The 21,883-nt window shown below is 44.5% G+C and overlaps 1 protein-coding gene across 2 annotated transcripts in view; it reads left to right on the forward strand.

Moving 5' to 3' along the window:
* Positions 1-21,883, forward strand: part of STAT6 (signal transducer and activator of transcription 6) — a 76,288-nt gene that overhangs the window by 47,662 nt on the left and 6,743 nt on the right. Inside the window, exons 11-18 of one of the 2 annotated variants that reach the window (XM_055003199.1) lie at positions 1,420-1,542; positions 6,205-6,297; positions 7,279-7,485; positions 7,580-7,674; positions 10,956-11,092; positions 16,415-16,561; positions 18,292-18,355; positions 20,007-20,102. In XM_055003199.1, coding sequence (XP_054859174.1) covers positions 1,420-1,542; positions 6,205-6,297; positions 7,279-7,485; positions 7,580-7,674; positions 10,956-11,092; positions 16,415-16,561; positions 18,292-18,355; positions 20,007-20,102 — 962 coding nt within the window. The remainder of the gene's footprint in view (positions 1-1,419; positions 1,543-6,204; positions 6,298-7,278; positions 7,486-7,579; positions 7,675-10,955; positions 11,093-16,414; positions 16,562-18,291; positions 18,356-20,006; positions 20,103-21,883) is intronic. The other variant, XM_055003200.1, reaches the window with a different exon arrangement.

Consider the following 21,883-nt stretch of genomic DNA (forward strand, 5'->3'; position numbering starts at 1 on the left):
ATAGGACTGGAACATCCAAATGCAGTAGTATTGTACAGTAGAGATATGGAGCCAATCAGAAATCTGAGAACAGAAGCAAAACCAAAAGTATTAACGTGATGCTTTAAACGATGCAAAAATAACATATTAGGATCCTACGTACAGTTGGGCTAAATTGCAACAGTGCCCCTTGTTTTGGCTGAAATGGATGTGATTCTCTGATGTTGCGCTGTTCCTCTTCCTTCACTTTGGTTCTGAGGGGATTCTGTTTCTGTGCTTCAGTTTGGTCCTGTTGGGCTTTCTCTGAGTGATTCAGCACACGTTGGATAATGCACTTCCAATCCTCTTTATAGATCATTTGGAACGGATTTTTTCATGTGCGGCACAAAAAATCCACCTCAAACGATTGATAAAGTGCATTGAAAGTGCATTATCCAACGTGTGCGGAATCAGCCTATGGGGTGAGCTCAGCTTGCATATGGGAGTGTGCCTTGGCTATGGCAGCCTTGCCCCAGTGTGTTGTTCAGGGGCTCATAGAATTGGCCCCCAGGGTCCAATATGCCTGAATCTTTAAGAGTCTTTACAGGACAGTCAAGAGTAGGTCCTTGAAAATTTGGTGGAGTTTGCAGGAAAAATGCCACCCACAGCCCCCAGATATTTTTCCCCATAGGAAATAATGGAGACTAAGTGGGGGCACCTTCTTTTGGGGCCCATAAAATTAGCCGCCATGGTCCAATATTCATGAAACTTGGAGTCTTTATAGAACAGTCAGGAGTAGGTTCCTACCAAATTTAATTAAGTTTGGTTGAAAAGTGACCCCTCCCTCAGCCCACCGGGTATCTCCCAGAATGATTTTCCCATAGAAAACAATGGTTAAATTTTACTGATTTTTTTTTTTGGAAAATTCGGTAAAAATTCTGAATACCTGGTTTTTGATTCGGAATACCTGGATTATACCGAATTGCCCATAATTCGGTATTTTAATCCTAATTCTGAACGAAACTGCACACTCCTAGTGCCCTTGCAGTGTATGCACTGGGAAATCGTTACAAAAGTCAGTAAAAAAGATAAATATCTCTGTAGGGGCTTATGACCCAACAGGCAGAGTCTGTACAATGAACCCGTCTCCCAACACCTGAGCTGAAGACCATTGTCCTAGAACAATGTGAGGACTGTGAGGGAAGAAATAGATAGCTGCAGGAATGAAGTTTGGCAAGAACTTCCCAGACAATGGTGGAAGTTCCAGCCTTAGCAACCTCTCACCCATTGAGGGCCAAGCTACAAGTGACGAATGACACTTGAACAGCAAGTGTATTTCTCCCTGTTCACTTGCCCTCCACTCAATCCACTTGCCGTTCAAGTGTCATTCGTCATGTGTAGCTTGGCCCTGAGACATTGTCCCCAACAACATGTTGTCATTTTGTCTTTCTCGTCCTTTAGCTTCTAAAGAAGATCAAGCGCAGTGACCGCAAGAGCACAGAGTCTGTGACCGAGGAAAAATGTGCTGTCCTCTTCAGTGCCAAAATTAACCTTGGCTCCAACAAAACCACCTTCCTGCTGCAGGTAATACTCATTTTTCAGACTGCAGGTGGCGGCGCTGGTATACTGATGGTATCGTGTGACTTGTTTAGAGGCGAACCGATGGGTTCCTCATATATGATCAAATCCCACGGACATCCTTTTGTTGGTTGTTTATATAAATGAGAATAAATGTGAAGAAGTTGAATTCATTTTTTAAAAATAATTTCTACCCTGCTTTTTCCCCAGCGGGGACCTAAAGCAGCTTACATTGTTCTCCTGCATTTTATCTTCACAGCAACAACCCTGTGAAGTAGGTTAGGTCAAGAGAGAATGGCTTGCCCAGGTTTGCCCACTGAGCTTTCATGGCAGAGTAGGGACTTAGAACCTGGGCCTCTCAGATTGTAGGGCCAAACTACAAGTGACGCCTGACACAGGTTGGACACTTGTCAGCTTCCCTCAAGTTTTGATGGGAAATGTAGGCAGCTTGGCGGAATGTTGGACAAGTGACAGTTGAAACGTCCATTGGACAGCAGTCGGAGAGCCAAGCTGCAAGACCAGGACGCCTACATTTCCCATCAAAACTTGAGGGAAGCTGACAAGTGTCCAACTAGTGTCAGGCATCACTTGTAGTTTGGCCCTTAGTCTGATACGCTAACCACTACAGTATGCTGGCTCATAAGTACCATGGTAATATACCAGTAACTATAACTGAAGCCACCAGTTCTGGTAGTTACAGTAGTTCAGGTGCCTATGGGCACCATGGCACTTGCTGACACCTTTCCTGGTGCCCGCCAAATGTTTTTAGAAAGTGAGCGAGGACAAGGGGGGTTTTGCTAAAGCAAGGCTTTTGATTGGCTATTGGAGATTTGATTGCCTGGGCAGATTTTTTAAAAAGATTGCTTTGGCAGCTGCCACCACAACCCAAGGATCTTCACTGTGTGACTGAAGGTAAGCTACGTCAGCCATTTTGTGTCTGACTCTGCCTCCTCTGGCGGACATTTTGTGATGCCCATCATAAGGTGTCAAAATTCCAAAGGTGTCCACAGGCTCCAAAAGACTGGGGACTTCTGCAGTAGTTAATAACACCAAGTCTAAAATCACAGTGAATTAGTTTAGGTTTAATAGAACTATTGTGGAAGAATGTGTTTGGTCTGTGCAAGTGATATGATGCTAATAGGTACTGTGATGCTCGGTTATAACACCCTTCTTTAGAATATTGGTAGTGTTAATACTAGTAGTTGTTGATCCTATCATCAAATGGTTTTGTGTATGAGGCTCGGTCTGTTAAGTTAAGAGCATTTGTGCCAGAGACAGAGAAGCAAGGTCAAGGGGATGTCAGAGAACAGCACGATTTGTATCCAAGATTGTAGTAGCATAGTTGGAAACTGAGGTGTCTATTTTTTTTCTTTTGCAGGGGAAATAATGGAAAGGGAGGAAATTATGACTTTCTTGGGGCTCCTAAAATGGCAGGACTTCAGGCCTTTGGCAGAAGAAAGAACCTGGGGAGTTGAGCAGAGGGGAACTGGAGCAGCAACAGTTCTTTGGAAACGAATATTTGATATTTATCTGTGGGATTTCTGTCCTGCTTCTCTGGCCAGCTCCTCACAACATTTGCCACAGATTTGGCTTTAAAAATAAAAGCGCATTCAGTTTTGGGGAAGGGTCAGCTACATGATGGTGTATCTACCTCCCGTCCTGAGCCCCCTCGCGGGGAGAGCGGAATAGAAATCGAATTAAATAAATAAATAATAAATCAGGTTCTGTCTTTCACAGCACAGTTGGTCCTGCATGGCTGCTGTGGTGGGAGAAAGAGCCAGGCAGGTGACAACACCATTACACGTCCATGGATCTGCTCCGTTGGGATGAAATTTCCCCGAAATGGAAACTTATTTTTAAAACCGAATCCCTCAAACTGAAACTTATTCTTAAAACTGAATCTGTGGCAAACGTTGTAAGGAGCTGGCCAAAGAAGCAAGATACAAATCCCACCGATAAACAAATAGATATAAAATATTCGTTTCCACAGAACTGTGGCTGCTTTAGCGCCCCTCAGCTCAACTCCCCAGGTGCTTTGCTCAGCCAAAGGCCAGAAGGCCTTGGCTCTCTCGCAGTGTTTTAAGCAGCTGACAAGACACCTGCCTTCCCCCTTCTTATTTATTTTTATAACATTTTTTATCCTGCCCTTTCTCAAAAGGAGCTCAGGGTAGCATATATTGTTCTCCTCTCCTTCATTTTAGGCTCACAAAAACCCTTTCAGGAGGATTAAGCTGAGGGCCAAGCTACACATGACGAATGACACTTGAACAGCAAGTGTATTTCTCCCTGTTCACTTGCACTCCACTCAATCCACTTGCCGTTCAAGTGTCATTCGTCATGTGTAGCTTGGCCCTGAGAGTGTGAGCTTCATGGCAGAGTGAGGAGTGGAACCTAGGACTCTCCAGTGTCCCCAGCTCTCTTCCTTTGGCTGGATATTACAAAATAAAAAGAGTGCTGGAGAATCTGAAAGCTTGCACGCTTTATTCTGTCATTTCGGTTCGTCTTAATAAATGGTCTTAAGTGGATTGTGATTTTATTTATTCACATACTTACTTCATGTATACCCCCTCCTTTCTCCCTGATGACCCAAAGTGGCTTACAACAGCCTCCTTTCCTCCTTTTTATCCTCATAACAACCCTGTGAGGTAGGTCAGGCTGAACGCGTGCGATTGGCCAATGGTCACCCAGCTAGTTTCCATGGTAGAGTGGGGATTCAAACCTGGATCTTCCAGATAGGGTTGTCAGATGGGGTTCAGAAAAATACTGACCCCCCAGGGAGAATCGGGGGGGGGCTAGGTCTCACCTTAGAAATGTTGTTTTGCATGCACGCATGCTTCTGGCCCTAGCACCCACTATGACATTACTCTGCTCCACTTCTGGGGCAGGTGGGCTGGCCGCTCTCTCCACATTCTCTGGCCATGGCACAGGAGGTGGGGGGGGGGGGCTGGACAGGCAAGGGGTCTGGTATTTTAAATGTATTTCCCCTGGGCAGTCTAAAAACCCCCAGACTGTCCAAGTGAAAACCGGACACCTGACAACCTTTCTTCCAGATCCTAGTCCAACCTTCTGGCTCCTACACCTCACTGGCTCTCCATTTGGATTTTGGACCAGCGTTTCTATAAACCACCTTTGTCTATTGTACTAGTTTAGTCTGACTCTTGGGGACAGGGCAGACTGGTGTGGTTGGAAATCCCCCCCCCCATGTGTGAGAGGTAGGGTTGCCAGCCTCCAGGTGGTAGCTGGAGATCTCCCAGAGTTATAGCTGATCTCCAGGCCACAGAGATCAGTTCCCCTGGAGAAAATGGCTGCTTTGAAGGATGAACTCTCTGGCATCATACCCCACGGAGGTCCCTCCCCTCCTCATACCCCACCCTTTCCAGGTTCCGTCCCCCAAATCTCCAGGAATTTCCCAACCTGGACCTGGCAACCCTCACTGAGAGGGCCCAACTTGAGGTTTTGGTTGTTGAAGCCTGTCAGAAACAATCTGGTTGAAGGGAAAAGCCCCATATCATAAAAGGATGAACAACTATAATTAACTATCATTAAGTTAATGCCTGTGGTCTTCTCTTATGTTAGAGTGAACTTCTTTTCCAACCCGAAGGTGTAGCTAGTGAATAAGCTTCAGCCAAGCTATTCCTTGAATGAATTGGTAAGCCTATGCTGGCTGAAATTCTTTTTAACTCTTGCCTTAGAGACTGTACTGTCTTACACAACAAAATTTACCTCCCTCTATTTTACACCCTCTACTGTTTTTTAACTGAGGGGAAAGGTATGAGGGAGGCTGTATTTGAACAAAACCTGATCCCCTGAAATATGAAGAGGCCTCATGGTTTTTTTTCCCCTCACACATTAAGCTATCACTTTTAGAGATCAGAAGGCTTGGAAAAAACTGGAAAAGTTTTGGGCGGGATGGGATGAGGGGGACTGTTTCTTTAGGAACCCCCCCCCCATTTTTTCAGATGGAAAAGTTGAGAAATTTGGGGGACCATTAAAAAAACTCATAAGAATTTTTTTCCTTCTGGAATGAGCATAATGTTCTACTCACTTGAAACGTGTATCATGAAAAACTTTGTGAAAGATAATTGACTGTACTAGATGATGATCATTTCCATGTGTTGTGTAGACATACACAACGTATTTTCAAGGGTATGTTTATTGTTTAAATGTGAATAATGTTGCAAACTATGCTATAATGTGTTTCACAAGAATTCATTGTTAAAGCGTTCAGTGCTTTCAATGTGACGAAGTTTAACTTGATATCCAAATATGCTGGTGACTAAATGAGACGGTTTCTGTCCAGATAATATATTTTGCTTTACGACAGGAATTGTTTTCTGATTTCAACTTCACCCTCTTTCATAGCAAGGAGTGCAGCAGTTTGCACACCCTGGGTATATTTGTAATTTTGCTTGTAGAATACTAGCAGTGCTATCCTAAGCATAGTTACTACGTCCAGTGACTTCAGTGGACTTGAAGAATATAAATCTATCTAGGCTGGTACTGTTATACTTTTAAATTCTATAAATATGCCAATTAGTTCCGTTTTAAATGCGAAATTATAAATGGTGCATTTTATGTTGGTAAGGCAGCAAAATAAGTTAAGCTTTGATAGGAAAGTAACAAACGATTTCTCTGTTTCTCATTTCATTTTCTCCACTTCTGCTGCAGGCTCTTTCTCTGCCAATTGTGGTTATTGTTCATGGCAACCAAGACAACAATGCCAAAGCCACCATTTTGTGGGACAATGCTTTTGCTAAAACTGTAAGCAAATTTTTCTAGTAAGACCCTATAACAATGTGTTATTATTATTTTATTATTTGTGTCATTTATAGTCCGCCTTTCTCACTGAGACTCAAGGCGGATTACACAGTATGAGATTAGTACAATCAGTATCAAGGACATTTCAATACTGTATCAAGGACATTTCCATAAACAATGCCATAGGGCAAATAGATAGAAGTTTAAAAGACATAGTATTAGCAAGAATCCAATACAGAGTTGAAAAAATACTGAAGCAGAACATAATCAGATCTAGGACTGACATTAGACAATGTGGAGCACAGGTGGTACATGGGAGTACATATTTAAAGCATCAGATAATATGTAAGACAATATAGTGATGAAGTCTATGGTCCCTAACACATTCCCATTTGAGTAAAAAGCCTTTTTGAATAGTTCGGTTTTGCATCATCTACAAAAAGCCAGGAGAGTGGGGGTTCTTCTGACTTCCTCAGGTAGGCCATTCCACAGGATAGGGGCCACCACAGAGAAAGCCTGTGTACGGGCTGCTGCTGTTACCTAATGCATGGTCATTGCTAAATGCAGGGATCTTCTATCTTACATCTATCTTACATCTCCTTCTCATTTTATGAAGAACTACAACACTGTTTTTTTTCCCCTTTTCCTTTTCTTTTCATAGTGCCAGGGTAAGATGAGATGCCCCAGTTCACGTGGGAGGAGCTATGAGAATGCTCCCCCGCCCCAATTTTCCAGAGAGGCAAACAAAGGGCTTTTTGCCCTTTGGCTGCCCGTGCAGTATTCAGTACCCTGACCTGACTTGCAGACAAATGTATAATTCGGGCCTTATGTGGTTTCTTTGCTGCCATTGTATTAGGTATCCATTGTGGAAAGGGAGAGGGAAAGTTAGCAGAGGTTGGGGGGAAACTATAGATATGCCCTCTTACTGTCTCCTGCAGTTACCATGTGTGTGGTGAATGACTCAGTCCCTCTGGCCTGTTACAGAATCGAATCCCTTTTGTGGTCCCGGATCGTGTTTCCTGGGGAGACATGTGTAAGACTCTTAACCAGAAGTTCATGGCTGAGGTGCAGACCACAAAAGGCCTCCTCAGGGAGCATTACTTCTTCTTGGCCCAGAAGATCTTCAACGACAACAACGCCAATATAGATGACTTCTGGAACCGCCATGTTTCTTGGGCTCAGTTCAACAAGGTTAGTGCGGTGGCTTTAGGAGAGCGATGGGACGGAGAGTGAGCTCGGCCCATCTTGTCCTTTTATCCTCACACTCTTTCCTTGATATCTACAGGAAATCCTTCCTGGGAGAGGGTTTACCTTCTGGCAGTGGTTTGAAGGCGTCCTTGACCTCACCAAGAAATATCTGAAGGACTACTGGTCTGATCGGTAAGGGAGACATTCACTCAGGCTATAGACCGAGTGGGATAGGTCTTCAGTACTTATTGTCCTCCTAGGAGCCCTTTGTGTCCTGGTCATGGTTGGCAGTCTCTCACATCACCTGGTACCTGACCTTTTAAATGGAGATGCCAGGGACAAAGCACATGCTCTACCATTGAGCCACAGCCTCTCCTCATTTCTTTTCTGCATATTCCGTGTCCAAAATCCTTTCCTGAGCTTACATACAGGTGCAAATGTACATGGATTTTGGGTTGTGTGTTGTTTGGGCCCTCATGTACAGGCTAAGCACTTATATGTAATTGACATCCTCCTCCAACGAAACTTTCATTTTCTTGGTACACAGCCTTATCAGCTGTTCAGCAAGTTAGGAATGAATGACTGATTCAGCAGCTGCAAACAGAAGCATATACTCACAACATATATATAGCAAACAGTCCAGTAGCACCTTTAAAGACTAACCAACTTTGTTGTAGCATAAGCTTTTGAGAGCCACAGCTCTCTTCGTCAGATGTCGAAAGCTGATGCTACAATAAAGTTGGTTAGTCTTAAAGGTGCTACCGGTCTCTTTGTTATTTTGCCGCTGCAGATTAACGGGGCTAACTCCTCTGGATCTATGAGCGTATGAAGTTGTACTTCCTATGTTACTAGATAGTATCGGATAGTTACTAGATTGTATCAGATAGTCAGTGGCTTGGACCCTTCAGTAAATCTCCAACAACAGAAGGGATTTCCATCTCTTGCTGCAGCTCAAAGTGGTCCCTGACATGCTGTTTCTGGGGGTCCCCTGTCATCCAGGGGTAACAGTTTCGGGAAGCCAGACCTGCATGGAGGGAATGAGTAAAAATCACCCTTCTTTCCATTTGGGGATACTTTCTGCAAGATCCAAGCCACAGCGTTGTCTTCGTTGGTTCCTGGGCACCAGAGACCAGGGCCGATTCCAGATGACTAACCTTAAGGCGCTTCATGCCGCCCTCTTCCGGATCGCGACGGGGAAAATGCGAAATATCGCGTTTCCTCGTGCGAGTTTTGCGCGTCGTCGTGCAAAACTCGCGTGAGGAAACGCGATATTTCGCATTTTCTTCGTCGCGATCCGGAAGAGGGCGGCATGAAGCGCCTTAAGGTTAGTCATCTGGAATCGGCCCAGTGTTTCGAATCCAAATGGGCTTATTTTTTAATAGCCATTTCCTGCGGCTGCTGCGTGGCTGCTGGGAACCCTGACCCAAGTCTTTTTAAAAGCCAAGTTTGGCTTTCAGTAATTAATCCAGGTTTGGGGGAGTTTATATCGAGGCTCAGATGCTATGTTCTTGAACCCGTTTTTTTATTTCCCACTGGGAATCCTGGTACAGTGGAGTATGCAGAAAATTGTGTGATGGGAAACAATCCTTTGGGATGGGGCCAGCCCAAATCTGTTCCATACATGTTAAGCAGACTTCTGTGATTTCTTCTTTTTTCTAACCCCAAATAGCCTAGGCAAGTTGCTTATCTGAGGGCCAAACTACAAGGGATGCCTGACACAGGTTGGACACTTGCCAGCTTCCCTCAAGTTTGGATGGGAAATGGAGGCAGCTTGGCGGAATGTTGGACAAGTGACAGTTGAAAAGTCCGTTGGACAGCAGTCGGAGAGCCAAGCTGCAAGACCAGGATGCCTGTATTTCCCATCAAAACTTGAAGGAAGCTGACAAGTGTCCAACTAGTGTCAGGAGTCACTTGTAGCTTGGCCGTGAGTGGGAAATAGAATGCACTGGGAGGAGCTGCTTAACTATTTTACGGTTCAAAATAGCTCCTCCACATGCTCCTTGCTCACTTGCAGAGTGAGGCCAGAAGCCTCATATCTTTTCCTCTGCAGGTGAGAAAGCAACTTGGGGAGGATGAGTGGGAGAAGAAGCAGAGCTGAGTGAGAGCTAAGCTATAAGAGACAAATTACACGAGGACGCGCATGTGAAGGGAGTCACGATGTTAGCCGGGAAGCTGAGTTTTAAAAGAAATCAGAAGGCTTTGTCAATTTTCCCTCTCTGCAGAGCCAGCTACTCAGAGGGTTTGTTCATTTCCTCTTTGCCTCCCAAAGGCTTGGTCAGTTTCCCCTTCCCTTCTAGGAGGGGAAGAGGAAATTAACAAACCCTCTGCTGGGGGATCTTTGCTGGCTCTGTAGAGAGGGGAGATTGATGCAGCCTTCTGATCTCTTTTAAAACTCAACTTCCTGGCTAACGTTGTGACTCCCTTTATGTGTGCATCCTTGTGTAATTTGTCTCTTGTAGTTTAACTCCGAGTTAAACAAACTCATCCTCTGTGTTCTTCCTCTTCCACTCAGAATTGCAACTCTGGTGGGAGAGAATGGAGAGAAAAGAATCGTGGCACTCCATAGAGCATGAAGAGGCACGCAGCTCTCGGGCTTTTCGAGACTTAATTATGAGGATTCAGTGACCCAATTTGGAGTGGGCCCAGAAGGGGGAGGGAGGTTTAATCTTTCTCCATTGCACCATTTTCCTGTCCTGAATTGGCCCTGGGGACTTGTTATTTGCACTACTGGAGAAACGTCTGTGTACCTCTATTAGTATGCATAAGTTTCCCCAACAGGGCAAATAATGGCTCCCAGGTGCCATTTCTGGTCAGGAGAAGGGGGGTTAACCCTGTGTTAACCCATATATATATAGCACAGTCAATAGTTGAATATAGTGAGAAGTAATATCATTCTGCAGATGTATTTGTTCAGATAATATTGAACCTCATTTATTAACTATATACAGTAAAGCAAACAGCAGACTATGAGAGAAAACTTGTTCATGACTTGTACATAAGGTAGACAGTTACAGTAACAGACCTTTTTTAACTGACACAAAAGGAACGTTCATTCACAGCAGTTCAATAGCAACAGATAAACAAACTGACACTATACAAAGTATCAAGCCCCCTTTCCATCTGCAAGTATTCTTCACCCTTTCTATTCAAATTAGGCTACAGGGATTTATTCCGACAAAGCCCCCTCCCATCGTCCCATGGTTCCAATCTGAATTGGGCTTTTGCACAACTGATCATTTAAGTTTGAAAAAAAGGCTGAGAACTGCAGAGAGACATACATCTGGTTTCAGTCTGAGACTCACCAACTGCCAAAGAGTCTGAAAGTTCAGCCTCTTCTCTTCCAGTAACAAACAGCGTAACTTTTGGAATGCAGTTTTTCTCTTACCCACTTTTCTTTTCCCCTTATCCACTGGAACAGAGTGTTTCAGTGCTATCTATTGAATGCCCCTTTTGCTTCTTTCTGTCCCACACAGGCTCATCATGGGTTTCATCAGCAAGCAGTCTCTTTCCAACTGCCTGAGCAATGCTCCAGTAGGTACTTTCCTGCTCCGTTTCAGCGACTCCGTGATAGGTGGCATCAGCATTGCGTGGCTTACCTGCTCGCAGAACGGTAGGATTTTTGTGCATAAGAGCTGCCTCAAGGGCTGAACGTGGGAGGAACAGCCCACGCAGGGCTGTGTTGCTGCATCTGTTTTTAAATGATTTGATATATTTATTGAAAACATACATAAGCATGCCTCACTCCCAGATTACTGGGATCTAAGGAAGGTACAATAAAATGAATACTAGATTCTAAAAACAACAGAATTTAAACAATCAGCTGGGTGAAAAGGTTTTTAAAAAGAGAGTAGGTCCCCTGTGGGAACACAGAATATTGTCATGGGCTCTGCCTTATAAAGAGTCAGATAACTGGTGCATTAGGCCCTGTGATGTTTGATAGGTAGCCGTTTTCTGAGGCTCCATGCAGGTGCTTTTCTAAGCCCTGCTACCTTTAAACTATAGATACCAGAGACTTAGCCTGGGATGTAGGGCTGGTCCACGGTTTTTGGGTGACCTACGTGGCCCGTGACTTTGACGTCCCCCCTGCTGTGACCTGCCTTCCCCCACAGCAATATGGGTGAGTGCAGAGGCAGGGAAGTGAGAAGCCACCTGCTAGCTGGGCACCATGAAGCCAGCAGCTGCCTGCTGTTCCTTCATCACTCCCTGCATCAGGGAGATGGCAGGCCAGGAGAGCACACCCTTGGCTCAGCGCTGCCATGGATCATGCGGTCCATCTTGGTGGTGGCTCCGGAGCCGGTGGCGCCTTCTGGGGCTGCCACTTGGTGTGGCTGCCAGGACCTGTCCCAACTCTCTTTTGGGGCCCCCATCCTGGCATCCTAGTGATTGCCTGTGGGGACGTCAAAGTCATGGGCCACGTAGGGCACCCAAAAAACCTTGGACCAGCCCTGCATTCCAGGTTAAGTCTCTGGTATCTATAGTTTAAAGCCAGTTTGGAGTAGTGGTTAAAACCGGCAGGACTCTAATCTGGAAAGGCAGGTTTGATTCCCTACTCCTCCGCTTGAAGCCAGCTGGGTGACCTTGGATCAGTAACAGCTCTCTCAGAGCTCTCTCAGCCCCTCTCTCCTCACAGGGTGATTGTTGTGGGGATAATAACAACACACTTTGTAAACGACTCTGAGTGGGCGTTAAGTTTTCCTGAAGGGTGGTATATAAATCAAATGTTGTTGTTGTTGTTGTGAATGGGTGAGCTGGCTCTTCTGGGAGCACTGCATGAAAAGATTTTGTGCTGCCACTGAACAACGGACCCTCCCAAGCATCCTGTGTGCTCACGCTAATCCTTTTATTATCTTGCTTGCTTTGTTTATTTGTAGTCTGCCTTTCTCACTGAGACTCAAAGTGGATTACAAATCAATAAGATCTACAGCTAGGACATTCCACAAACAGTACAATAGGGTATGAGTTGCAGAAGTTTTAAAACAAGCATACATTTGAATACAGAGGTGAAACGTTGCTGGTGGGGGGGGGGAACATAAGTATTAAACACGGCATATTTAACCATACGGGAACTACCGAGTAGGAGAGCATCTACATCACAGACAGGACCCAGTAGTAGAAAAGAGCAAGAGTCCAGTAGCACCTATAAGACTAACAAAATTTGTGGTAGGGTTATGAGAGTTCATGAACCACGGATCACTTCTTCAGATATAACCAGAATGTGAGTCCGTCTGTCCTTATATCTTGGAGAGCGGAGTGATTACAGAAGCCGAATGACAATAGCCAGTGAATGACAATGGCAGGCGTGATTGAATAGGGTGGGGTATGCAGAGGGGTGCTGGGTGTGAAGAAATCGTACAGAACAAACAGAGGCGTTCCTGTGGGGAAAAAATACTAGAATACCCAAAAAGCTTCCCAGGGAATGAAATCTACAATGAACCACTAATAACTGAAATTTTCAATCAGTAATTCAATACAAAAATATGTATATGCAAATTCACCAATTATTAATGTGGGATAAACCAAAAACCCATCATACATAACAACAATGAATAAACATCCAACCGTGATTGCTAGCAAGCGTCTCTCAGCGAATCATAATTCCGGTATCTAGGTCAATGGAAATTGACATCAATATAAGTCTACAAAGCTAGAGACCATGCCAAATCCACAATATTTTTGCAATGAGGGAAACAATGGCTGTCGGGAAACATCGCCTACCTCCTGTCAGGTGAGTCAGAACGCGTATTCCAGTGCCAATTCTCCTCTGAAAGTGCTTGTTTTCTTTTGGGTCTTTTTCTTGCTACTAGGTGGAACTACAAAGATGAAACGAGGACCCGGGGGGTCCCCCCACCCTATACAAGCAGCCAGCAAAGATGGCTTGTTTCATGTGTTGTTCACTTCCTCAGGGACCGGTTTGAAATCCACCAAAACAACAGTTTTCTACGGTTCAATATTAACTCTCACTTGCACACAATTCGATGCCCTCCACTACGGTCGACCTCCGTTGACCTCGACCGTAGTGGAGTGCATCAAATTGTGTGCACGTGAGAGTTAATATTGAACCGTAGAAAACTGTTGTTTTGGTGGATTTCAAACCGGCCCCTGAGGAAGTGAACAACACATGAAACAAGCCATCTTTGCTGGCTGCTTGTATAGGGTGGGGGGACCCCCCGGGTCCTCGTTTCATCTTTGTAGTTCCACCTAGTAGCAAGAAAAAGACCCAAAAGAAAACAAGCACTTTCAGAGGAGAATTGGCACTGGAATACGCGTTCTGACTCACCTGACAGGAGGTAGGCGATGTTTCCCGACAGCCATTGTTTCCCTCATTGCAAAAATATTGTGGATTTGGCATGGTCTCTAGCTTTGTAGACTTATATTGATGTCAATTTCCATTGACCTAGATACCGGAATTATGATTCGCTGAGAGACGCTTGCTAGCAATCACGGTTGGATGTTTATTCATTGTTGTTATGTATGATGGGTTTTTGGTTTATCCCACATTAATAATTGGTGAATTTGCATATACATATTTTTGTATTGAATTACTGATTGAAAATTCCAGTTATTAGTGGTTCATTGTAGATTTCATTCCCTGGGAAGCTTTTTGGGTGTGGAGAAATCAGCATTGGTAATGAGACAGGAAGCCTTTGTCTCGATTCAGTCCAAGTGGATGCATTGTCTTGAGCTTCGTTGTCTTGACCTTCTTGAGTACCCAGTAGTATAGTCTACAGTCCCTGTCCCTTTACCAGAGGATCTCTCTGAGCCATTTCTTACAGCATAAGTAAAAAAGCCGTCCTTAAGCTAGCCAGTGTTTAGGGTTTCCCAAAGTGTGTGTTGCCACCCTACCAGATGGCTAATGCAGAGGAGTGGAGTCAGAAATCTGTGGCACGAGGAAGGAAGATGTAAAGGCTCTTAGCATCAGCTTTCTTCCTGGGCTAAGATGAGTCACAGCTGGTGACTTTGTACCACATCTTGTGGATAGTCACCGATTAGTCACTTTTTGGTTTTGTGGTTAGAAGGTGGGTCCCTGGTCAAGGCAGCACTTCCCAGCAATATTTTATGCATTGGCTGAGCAAGCATCATGAAGGAAGGTTGGATCTGTTCCCGGTGAAGGCCTAGAGGAGAATTGGCTGTCTGGGAATGGCTCGGTTTTCCAGTGGCAAGCTGGAGCCCTCTTCCTAGCCACTGGATCCTCTTCTGAGGGCCAACTACAAGTGACGCCTGACACAGGTTGGACACTTGTCAGCTTCCCTCAAGTTTTGATGGGAAATGTAGGCAGCCTGGTGGAATGTTGGACAAGTGACAGTTGAAAAGTCCGTTGGACAGCAGTCGGAGAGCCAAGCTGCAAGACCAGGACGACTACATTTCCCATCTAAACTTGAGGGAAGCTGACAAGTGTCCAACCTGTGTCAGGCATCACTTGTAGTTTGGCTCTGAGCTACTCAGCCTGAATCATAAAGCCACACAAATGAACACGAAGGGCGCCTCTGCCAGTGCAAGCTGAGATCTGTGTCCGCAGCACCTAGTGGAGGCATTTCCCCCAACCCCCTCCTTAAAACAGCAACCGCAGTTTAAAGGTGGTTGCTTGCTATTAATCTTGGCAATAGAAAGATACAAGATCTTCCGCGGCCACAATGACCAATCTATAATCGTTATATAATTAAAGTGCGCAGTGCCAAATTATTTTAGGTATTGGTTGAATGTTTAACTTCACCATTAACCGCTAAAGTGCCCTGTGCTCTGTGATATGGGACTCTCCACAGGGGACATTGCAACAGAACAAACTAAGGTGGCAATGCTGGATTTACTTATTATATCATCGCGTCCTTGAAAAAGAAAATTTCGAAACAGGAACTGAGCTAGCAGCTTGTTGGACGTCTTGCGGGTTTTACAAGGTTTATTGATACTGAACTGTGGATGAAATATTGGCAGTCTGGCGAGCATCTTCAGGGGTTCTACCTTGTGGGACTGGCGGTCTGTTTCAGATATTTCCAGGATAATTTCATACGTGCACCTGTAAAAGGGAAGAGAAATCACATGAGATATCAAGCAAATATTAAAATGGGTGCTTACCTGGGGAGACTCACCTGTATTTACAAAGTAGTATGCATTGCCAGCCTGGAGAAAGTGGAAAGCTGAGTAGCTTCAGATTAGTACATGGTCTTTCGTCTATAAGAGTATGTTAAATGATTCAAAAAGAGTCCAGTAGCACCTTTAAGACTAACCAACTTCACTGTAGCATAAGCTTTCGAGAATCACAGTTATTGCGTCTGACGAAGAGAACTGTGATTCTCAAAAGCTTATGCTACAGTAAAGTTGGTTAGTCTTAAAGGTGCTACTGGACTCTACTATTTTGCTACTACAGACTAACACGGCTAACTCCTCTGTTAAATGATTGCATGAGGGAAAATTGATTGGATGTAAATGTTCTTTACTTAGTTTGTTCTGGCTGTTGATTATAAAGGGCAATAACCCTGATAACTATGTATGATCTTGTTGCCAATTATAAAGGCTCATAGTTTGATATATTCTAGTTTTAAGTATTTATTATCATATTTCTTGATCTTATAGCACAGTGCACTTTAGTGGTTAATGGTGAAGTTAAACATTCAACCAATACCTAAAATCATTTGGCACGGCGCATTTTAATTATATAACAATAATAACAATAACAACAACATTTTATTTATATAACGCCCTTCAGGATGACTTAACACCCACTCAGAGCAGTTTACAAAGTATGTTATTATAGATTGGTCATTGTGGCCGCAGAAGATCTTGTATCTTTCTATTGCTTATTCCAGTTCTGTGGTGCCCTTTATTTTTGTTTGCTATTAATCGTGGTCTGTCCTATGATAGAACAATGCTCGGTGTAGGGGGCATGCGCTTTCCATCGTCGCCTCACATGTTGCTTTCTTCTTTTTGCTGCATTCAGGTTTCTGTGAAGTAGAGAACATCCACCCATTCACAGCGTCGGATCTGTCCATTCGTTCCCTTGCCGACTGCGTTCTGGACCTGCCGCAGCTTAAGATGCTGTATCCGAACAGGCCTAAAGAGCAGGCATTCAGGAACTATTCGAACAGTTGAGTTGAAGAAGAGGGCAGGGCTTTGTTCTACCTGTATGTGCTGTGGCTGTCTGTCCCCAGGAATGCCGAATCCATTCTCTGGTCCTTGATGGACAGAAGCCGACCGTGATGTCTTTTGACAGCCCGAGGAAATAAGAAAGAATGGGGGTTGTGGGTTGGAGAAGGGGAATAGCGAGTGCTGTTAAAGAATCCTTCTAGATCAAGAGCGGTGGTCCATCTAGTCCTGTGTCGTTTCACATGGTGGCCAAGAATGGCATGGAGGCCAGGGCCTTCCCTTGTGGTTGTCTTGTAGCACTGGAATTCTATGAGCTACTCCGTCGGAATATGATTTTTTAAAAAAAATTGCAGAAGCCCTGGGGGCCCATGGGAGGTGGGCGGAAGCTAGGCAAAAGCCATCTTTGTCAGGGAACTACAGCAAGCTGGATTTTATGGTAGCTTCCACATGGGAATGGGCTTGTGTAGTTTCCCATTTGTTAGTGCGGCTGCCAAACAGGGTGTCCACATGACTGGTTTCCTCACAGTATTCCTGCCCCACTGCCCCAGCAATGACCATCCCCTCTCCCCGCAGCCACTGGGGCTTTTTGAGTTTTTTACAAGTCATCAATTGAGTATCATTATATCAATATAACGTTATAACAATCTGCATAACAGGTTCTCTAAATTCTCAGCTTTCATTATTTTAAAAAAGTAAGTCCCTTCCATTGAGGAAATATCCTTCCTATTATATCTCTGCAAGGCAAAGGGCTAGAGAGTGACACATACTGTTATAATGTTATATTGACATAACAGTATTCAATTGCTGATTTAAAAGAAGAAGAAAAAAAGAATCCTTGGTGGCAGGGGAAGAAAAGGCCACCATGGGAACGTTTACTGATTCTGCACACATTGGATAATGCACTTTGAATCCTCTTTAGAGACCATTTGGAACTGAATTTTTCATGTGTGAAACAAAAAATCCACTTCTAAACGATTGCTAAAGTGCATTGAAAGTGCATTATCCAACGTGTGCGGAATCAGCCAATGTTAGGGAAAATGGCTGCCGTGCGGGTGGGGGAATCTGAATTTTCCTACCCACATGGCAGCTGTCTGGGTTTCAGTGTGGTCTTTCCCAAAACTTCAGAGCAAAGCAGGCTTGAGAAAGATAAGAGAAAAGCTGGAGGAGTCCCAGGAGAAGCTAACGAGAAGCAAGGAAAAAAGCCACTTCCCAACCACATTGCATCCAGGGCAGATAACCTATGTGATAGTGGCCTATGAGTTGTTCAGACCAGATCTGGAAGACTGGATTGCTGTGCCCTACCCGGTGTTCACAAGCTAAATCCCTGCTGGAAAGTCCCGTGAGATAATTCAAGAAATCTGGTAGTTCGAGCAAGAACGCCCAACTGTTTACTACAGCAGATCAGAATTGCTTAGGATCTTGGCCGTTTCCACATGGCTCCCCGCTGCTCGTAACAACCCGGAATATCGTGAAAAAAACGGGGAAGATCACGTTTTCTCGCACGAGATTTGCGCGACGTCACGTGACGTCACGCAAATCTCGCGCGAGAAAACGCGATCTTCTGCATTTTGTGCGTGATCTTCCGGGTTGTTACGAGCAGCGGGGAGCTGTGTGGAAACGGTGCTTGTTTCGACGCTCTTAGGAAATAGTAGTGTTGTTTGAGGAAGCTTTGTTGTTTGAAAAATGGGATTGGTTCGAGCATTTCAGCACAGGTTGTATTTCTTCCTACAGCAGAGCTACCGAGAAAGAACAATAAAGAGTATGTCCCAATCCAGATGAGGATAACTGTGGGCACGTAAGTGTTTGAATTTTTCCTCTGCACTTCTCAGAAGAATGAAAATTTCCTCTATTGCTCTGAGCCTTCCTTGGAGTGTGGTGAACTCTGCATGCCACTCCTGGCAAACAGTTCACTTACCACTTTAATAGGAAATGCTTTAAATATCCATTAATATGATAACGATTGGCTGGAAGTGAAGATTTTTTACATGTACATCACTGCACATGGCACATAGCAGCATATGCCAGCAAAAGAGTTCCCTACTGCAAAGACCTTGCAATCTAAATGTTATCATGGGGAACAACTGGGGGAAGAGATCTCTCCACTGCTGTCATATGGTTTACAGATTCAGAGGAGTTTGCCATATGAGTCTGTAGTTGCAAAATAGTAAAGAGTCCAATAGCGCCTTTAAGACGAAATTAGCACTGATTCAGACTGGAACTCGGTGTTTCATCATTTGGCTAACTACAGAAACAAGAACAGATGGATGAGGTCAAAGGTCCATCTTCTCCAGCGTCCTGTGTGGCCAGTCAAATGCATCTTAGAAGCACACAGACACGTCATGGAGGAAGCCTACCTACCTGTGTTTATCCTCTACTGTCTATCATGTCTCTCTAAACCATTAACTGTTGACTATCTTGACCAGGGGTCATCTTGTAGAAAAAGAGCTGGAGGATCTCATTAGCACAACTCATTAGCATATGCCACACCCCTTGACATCACCAGAAGTGTGTCATTAGCATAACTGATCTGCATATGCCACACCCCCTGACATCACCTATCCTGGCTGTTTTGGACCCAATCCTGGCCATTCAGGGCTGAAATGGGGCCCAAAATGGTCAGGATCCGGGTGCTGCTGAGTGGGAGAGTGATCCACCACCCATCAGAGGCCCGATCTGGGACGTTTCGGCCCCAATCCAGGCTGAAACGGGCCCAAAATGGCCGAGAGTCAGGTGGACGGGGCTACCTGACATGTGACCTCTTTGGGGAACTGCTGGAACTGCATTCCTGCGTGTTCCCCCTCGAAATGAGCCCTGATCTTGACTGCTCATCTATCTTATCTTTCATGCGTTTGTCCTGCTAGTGGCCATCTCTGTATAAACTTGTAGCAGTAAGTCACCTGTGCACTGTGTAAAGCAGCAAGGTATATGAACTGCCTCAGTTGAAAAGTGTTGTGTGAGCTGTGGTGGAGTGAAAGCTCCGTTCCCACATCATGGTACTTCTATTTATTGCTATTATTATATTAGATTTTTAGTCCGCCCTCCCCACCAAGCGGGCTCAGGGCGGAGTACAACATTTCAATTTACATAAATAACTGTTAAAAACAGATAAAACATTATACAAATAACATTAAAACAACTTTATTCAATACAGCTTCTCTTCAGATGGCGATGATAAAATACTGCTTTTCAAGCCCTGGCTCATATGTGGGGTGGTGGACAGATCTTTAGTGCGGCCAGTGGAGGCCCAACCTAGCCTCCACCATATGCCTGGCGGAACATCTCTGTCTTACAGGCCCGGCGGAAAGATAACAAATTCATTCACATGGGCAAGGCATTGCTTGAGAGGACTGTCCCCAAGTGAGGAAGTGGCATGCACCAACCCCTTTATTGGTAAATTTTGCATTTTTTAAAAAATGGATGCTTACCCGGCTTGTGTTCAATTCTAGACCTTCAGACCCGGCTCCACTGCAACAAAATGTATTTGGCTCCATGTCTAATGTTAATGGGAGTCCTGCAATCCATCAGGAACCTACTTTCCCCAAGTAAGTGACAGGTCTCCACTGCTGATTTTCTGGATGCTTGTTTCTGTGTTTTTTAGTTAGCCAAAACTTAAAAGATAAATACAAATGCTCATAGCTCTGAAGAGTGTTGAAAGAATTGCATGCTGTAAGAATCAAATTTCCTAACATTTCTCAACACCAGGGTTTTTTTTCAGCAGGAACGCAGTGGAACGGAGTTCCGGCACCTCTTGAAAATGGTCACGTGGCCGGTGGCCCTGCCCCCTGATCTCCAGACAGAGGGGAGTTTAGATTGCCCTCCGCGCAGCGGCGTGGAGGGCAATCTAAACTCCCCTCTGTCTGGAGATCAGGGGGCGGGGCCACCGTCCATGTGACCATTTTCGTCAAGGGCGATTTAAACTTCAAAAAACTCCCCCCTTGTTCCAGCTGACCCAAAGTGACATCATTGTACGGTCCTGAGTTCCATCACTGAGGGCCAAGCTACACATGACGAATGACACTTGAACGGCAAGTGTATTTCTCCTTGTTCACTTGCCCTCCACTCAATCCACTTGCCGTTCAAGTGTCATTCGTCATGTGTAGCTTGGCCCTTAGTTCCACCACCTCTTTTCCCAGAAAAAAGCCCTGTTCAACACTTAACTGAATCCGTAAAGCTTAAAGCCAACCAGGTTTCAGCAGATTGTTTTCAGAATGCTTTGAAGGTTTTATTTTAGAAGCCTGATATGCACACCCAGAATATGTCATCTAGATCTGCTTTTTAAAAACCATCCATTGAAGTCCTAATTAACTCTCTGCATGACATTTTTTATAGACATGGTGAAAGCGGCAACCTAAAATTGTTATAACTGTAACATGTGATTGATTTTGAGATAAAACGAGTGGTCCCCAAAATGAGAGTGAGATAAGAAAAACACATACTCTGATATACGTAGAGTATTGCTCATTGCAGCAAGATTAAAAAGACCAAAATTGGCTCTTGCTTCCAGTTTAAAAAAAGCCATAAATCTATTATTTCTTCTGCTGAACTGCCAGAGATAAAAGCAATGCTGTGTTTTCATTTTAACCACCTGGTGAATATTGACAGGTGTTATAAGAACTATTTAAGATCGTACATGATTTAACAAGGATATATATGATGTAAAAACCAAACAGACGTTACACAGTTTTCCTTCACCATGATGTTGTGCCTACGGTCTGGCTGGAGAATTAGGCATTCTACGGGCTAGTACTCGAAGGACATAACACAAAGAATTGAAGCCTCTGTTTCCCTTCTAAGAACACAGGATGGGTTGAGAGAACTGTAAGGCTTTTGTGCTTTTTTCTGCCTCTGCTTCACTCAAAATGGCAGCCATGGGTTTTACACAATACCATTTTGAAAAAGGGAGGGAAACACTGAAGCAGCAAAGGCGAAAGAGGTGTGCATTTGTGTCTGTTCTTGTGAAAGTACGGGAGATCTCGTGGGTTCAAGCATTCACATGCGGCTGAGAGCGTGTATACGGTATATACCTAATGTGTTGGAGGAATTTTATACTAAATTAGAGCTGATTCGGGCTGAAACTTAGTGTTTCTTTCACCATTTGGCTCACTGCAGAAATAAAAGATAGATGAGATCAAAGGTCCATCTTCTCCAGCATCCTGTTTCCAGCTGTGGCCAGTCAGATGCATGGACAAGTCATGGAGGAAGCCAAATTCCCTGTGTTTATCCTTCACTGTCTAGCATGTCACTCTGAACCATTCGCTGTTGGCTATCCTGACTGCTCATTTAGCATATCCTCTATGTGTTTGTCCTGCCATGGCCGTCTCTG

Source organism: Eublepharis macularius, chromosome 19 (assembly GCF_028583425.1).
Source record: "Eublepharis macularius isolate TG4126 chromosome 19, MPM_Emac_v1.0, whole genome shotgun sequence".
NCBI lineage: Eukaryota > Metazoa > Chordata > Lepidosauria > Squamata > Eublepharidae > Eublepharis > Eublepharis macularius.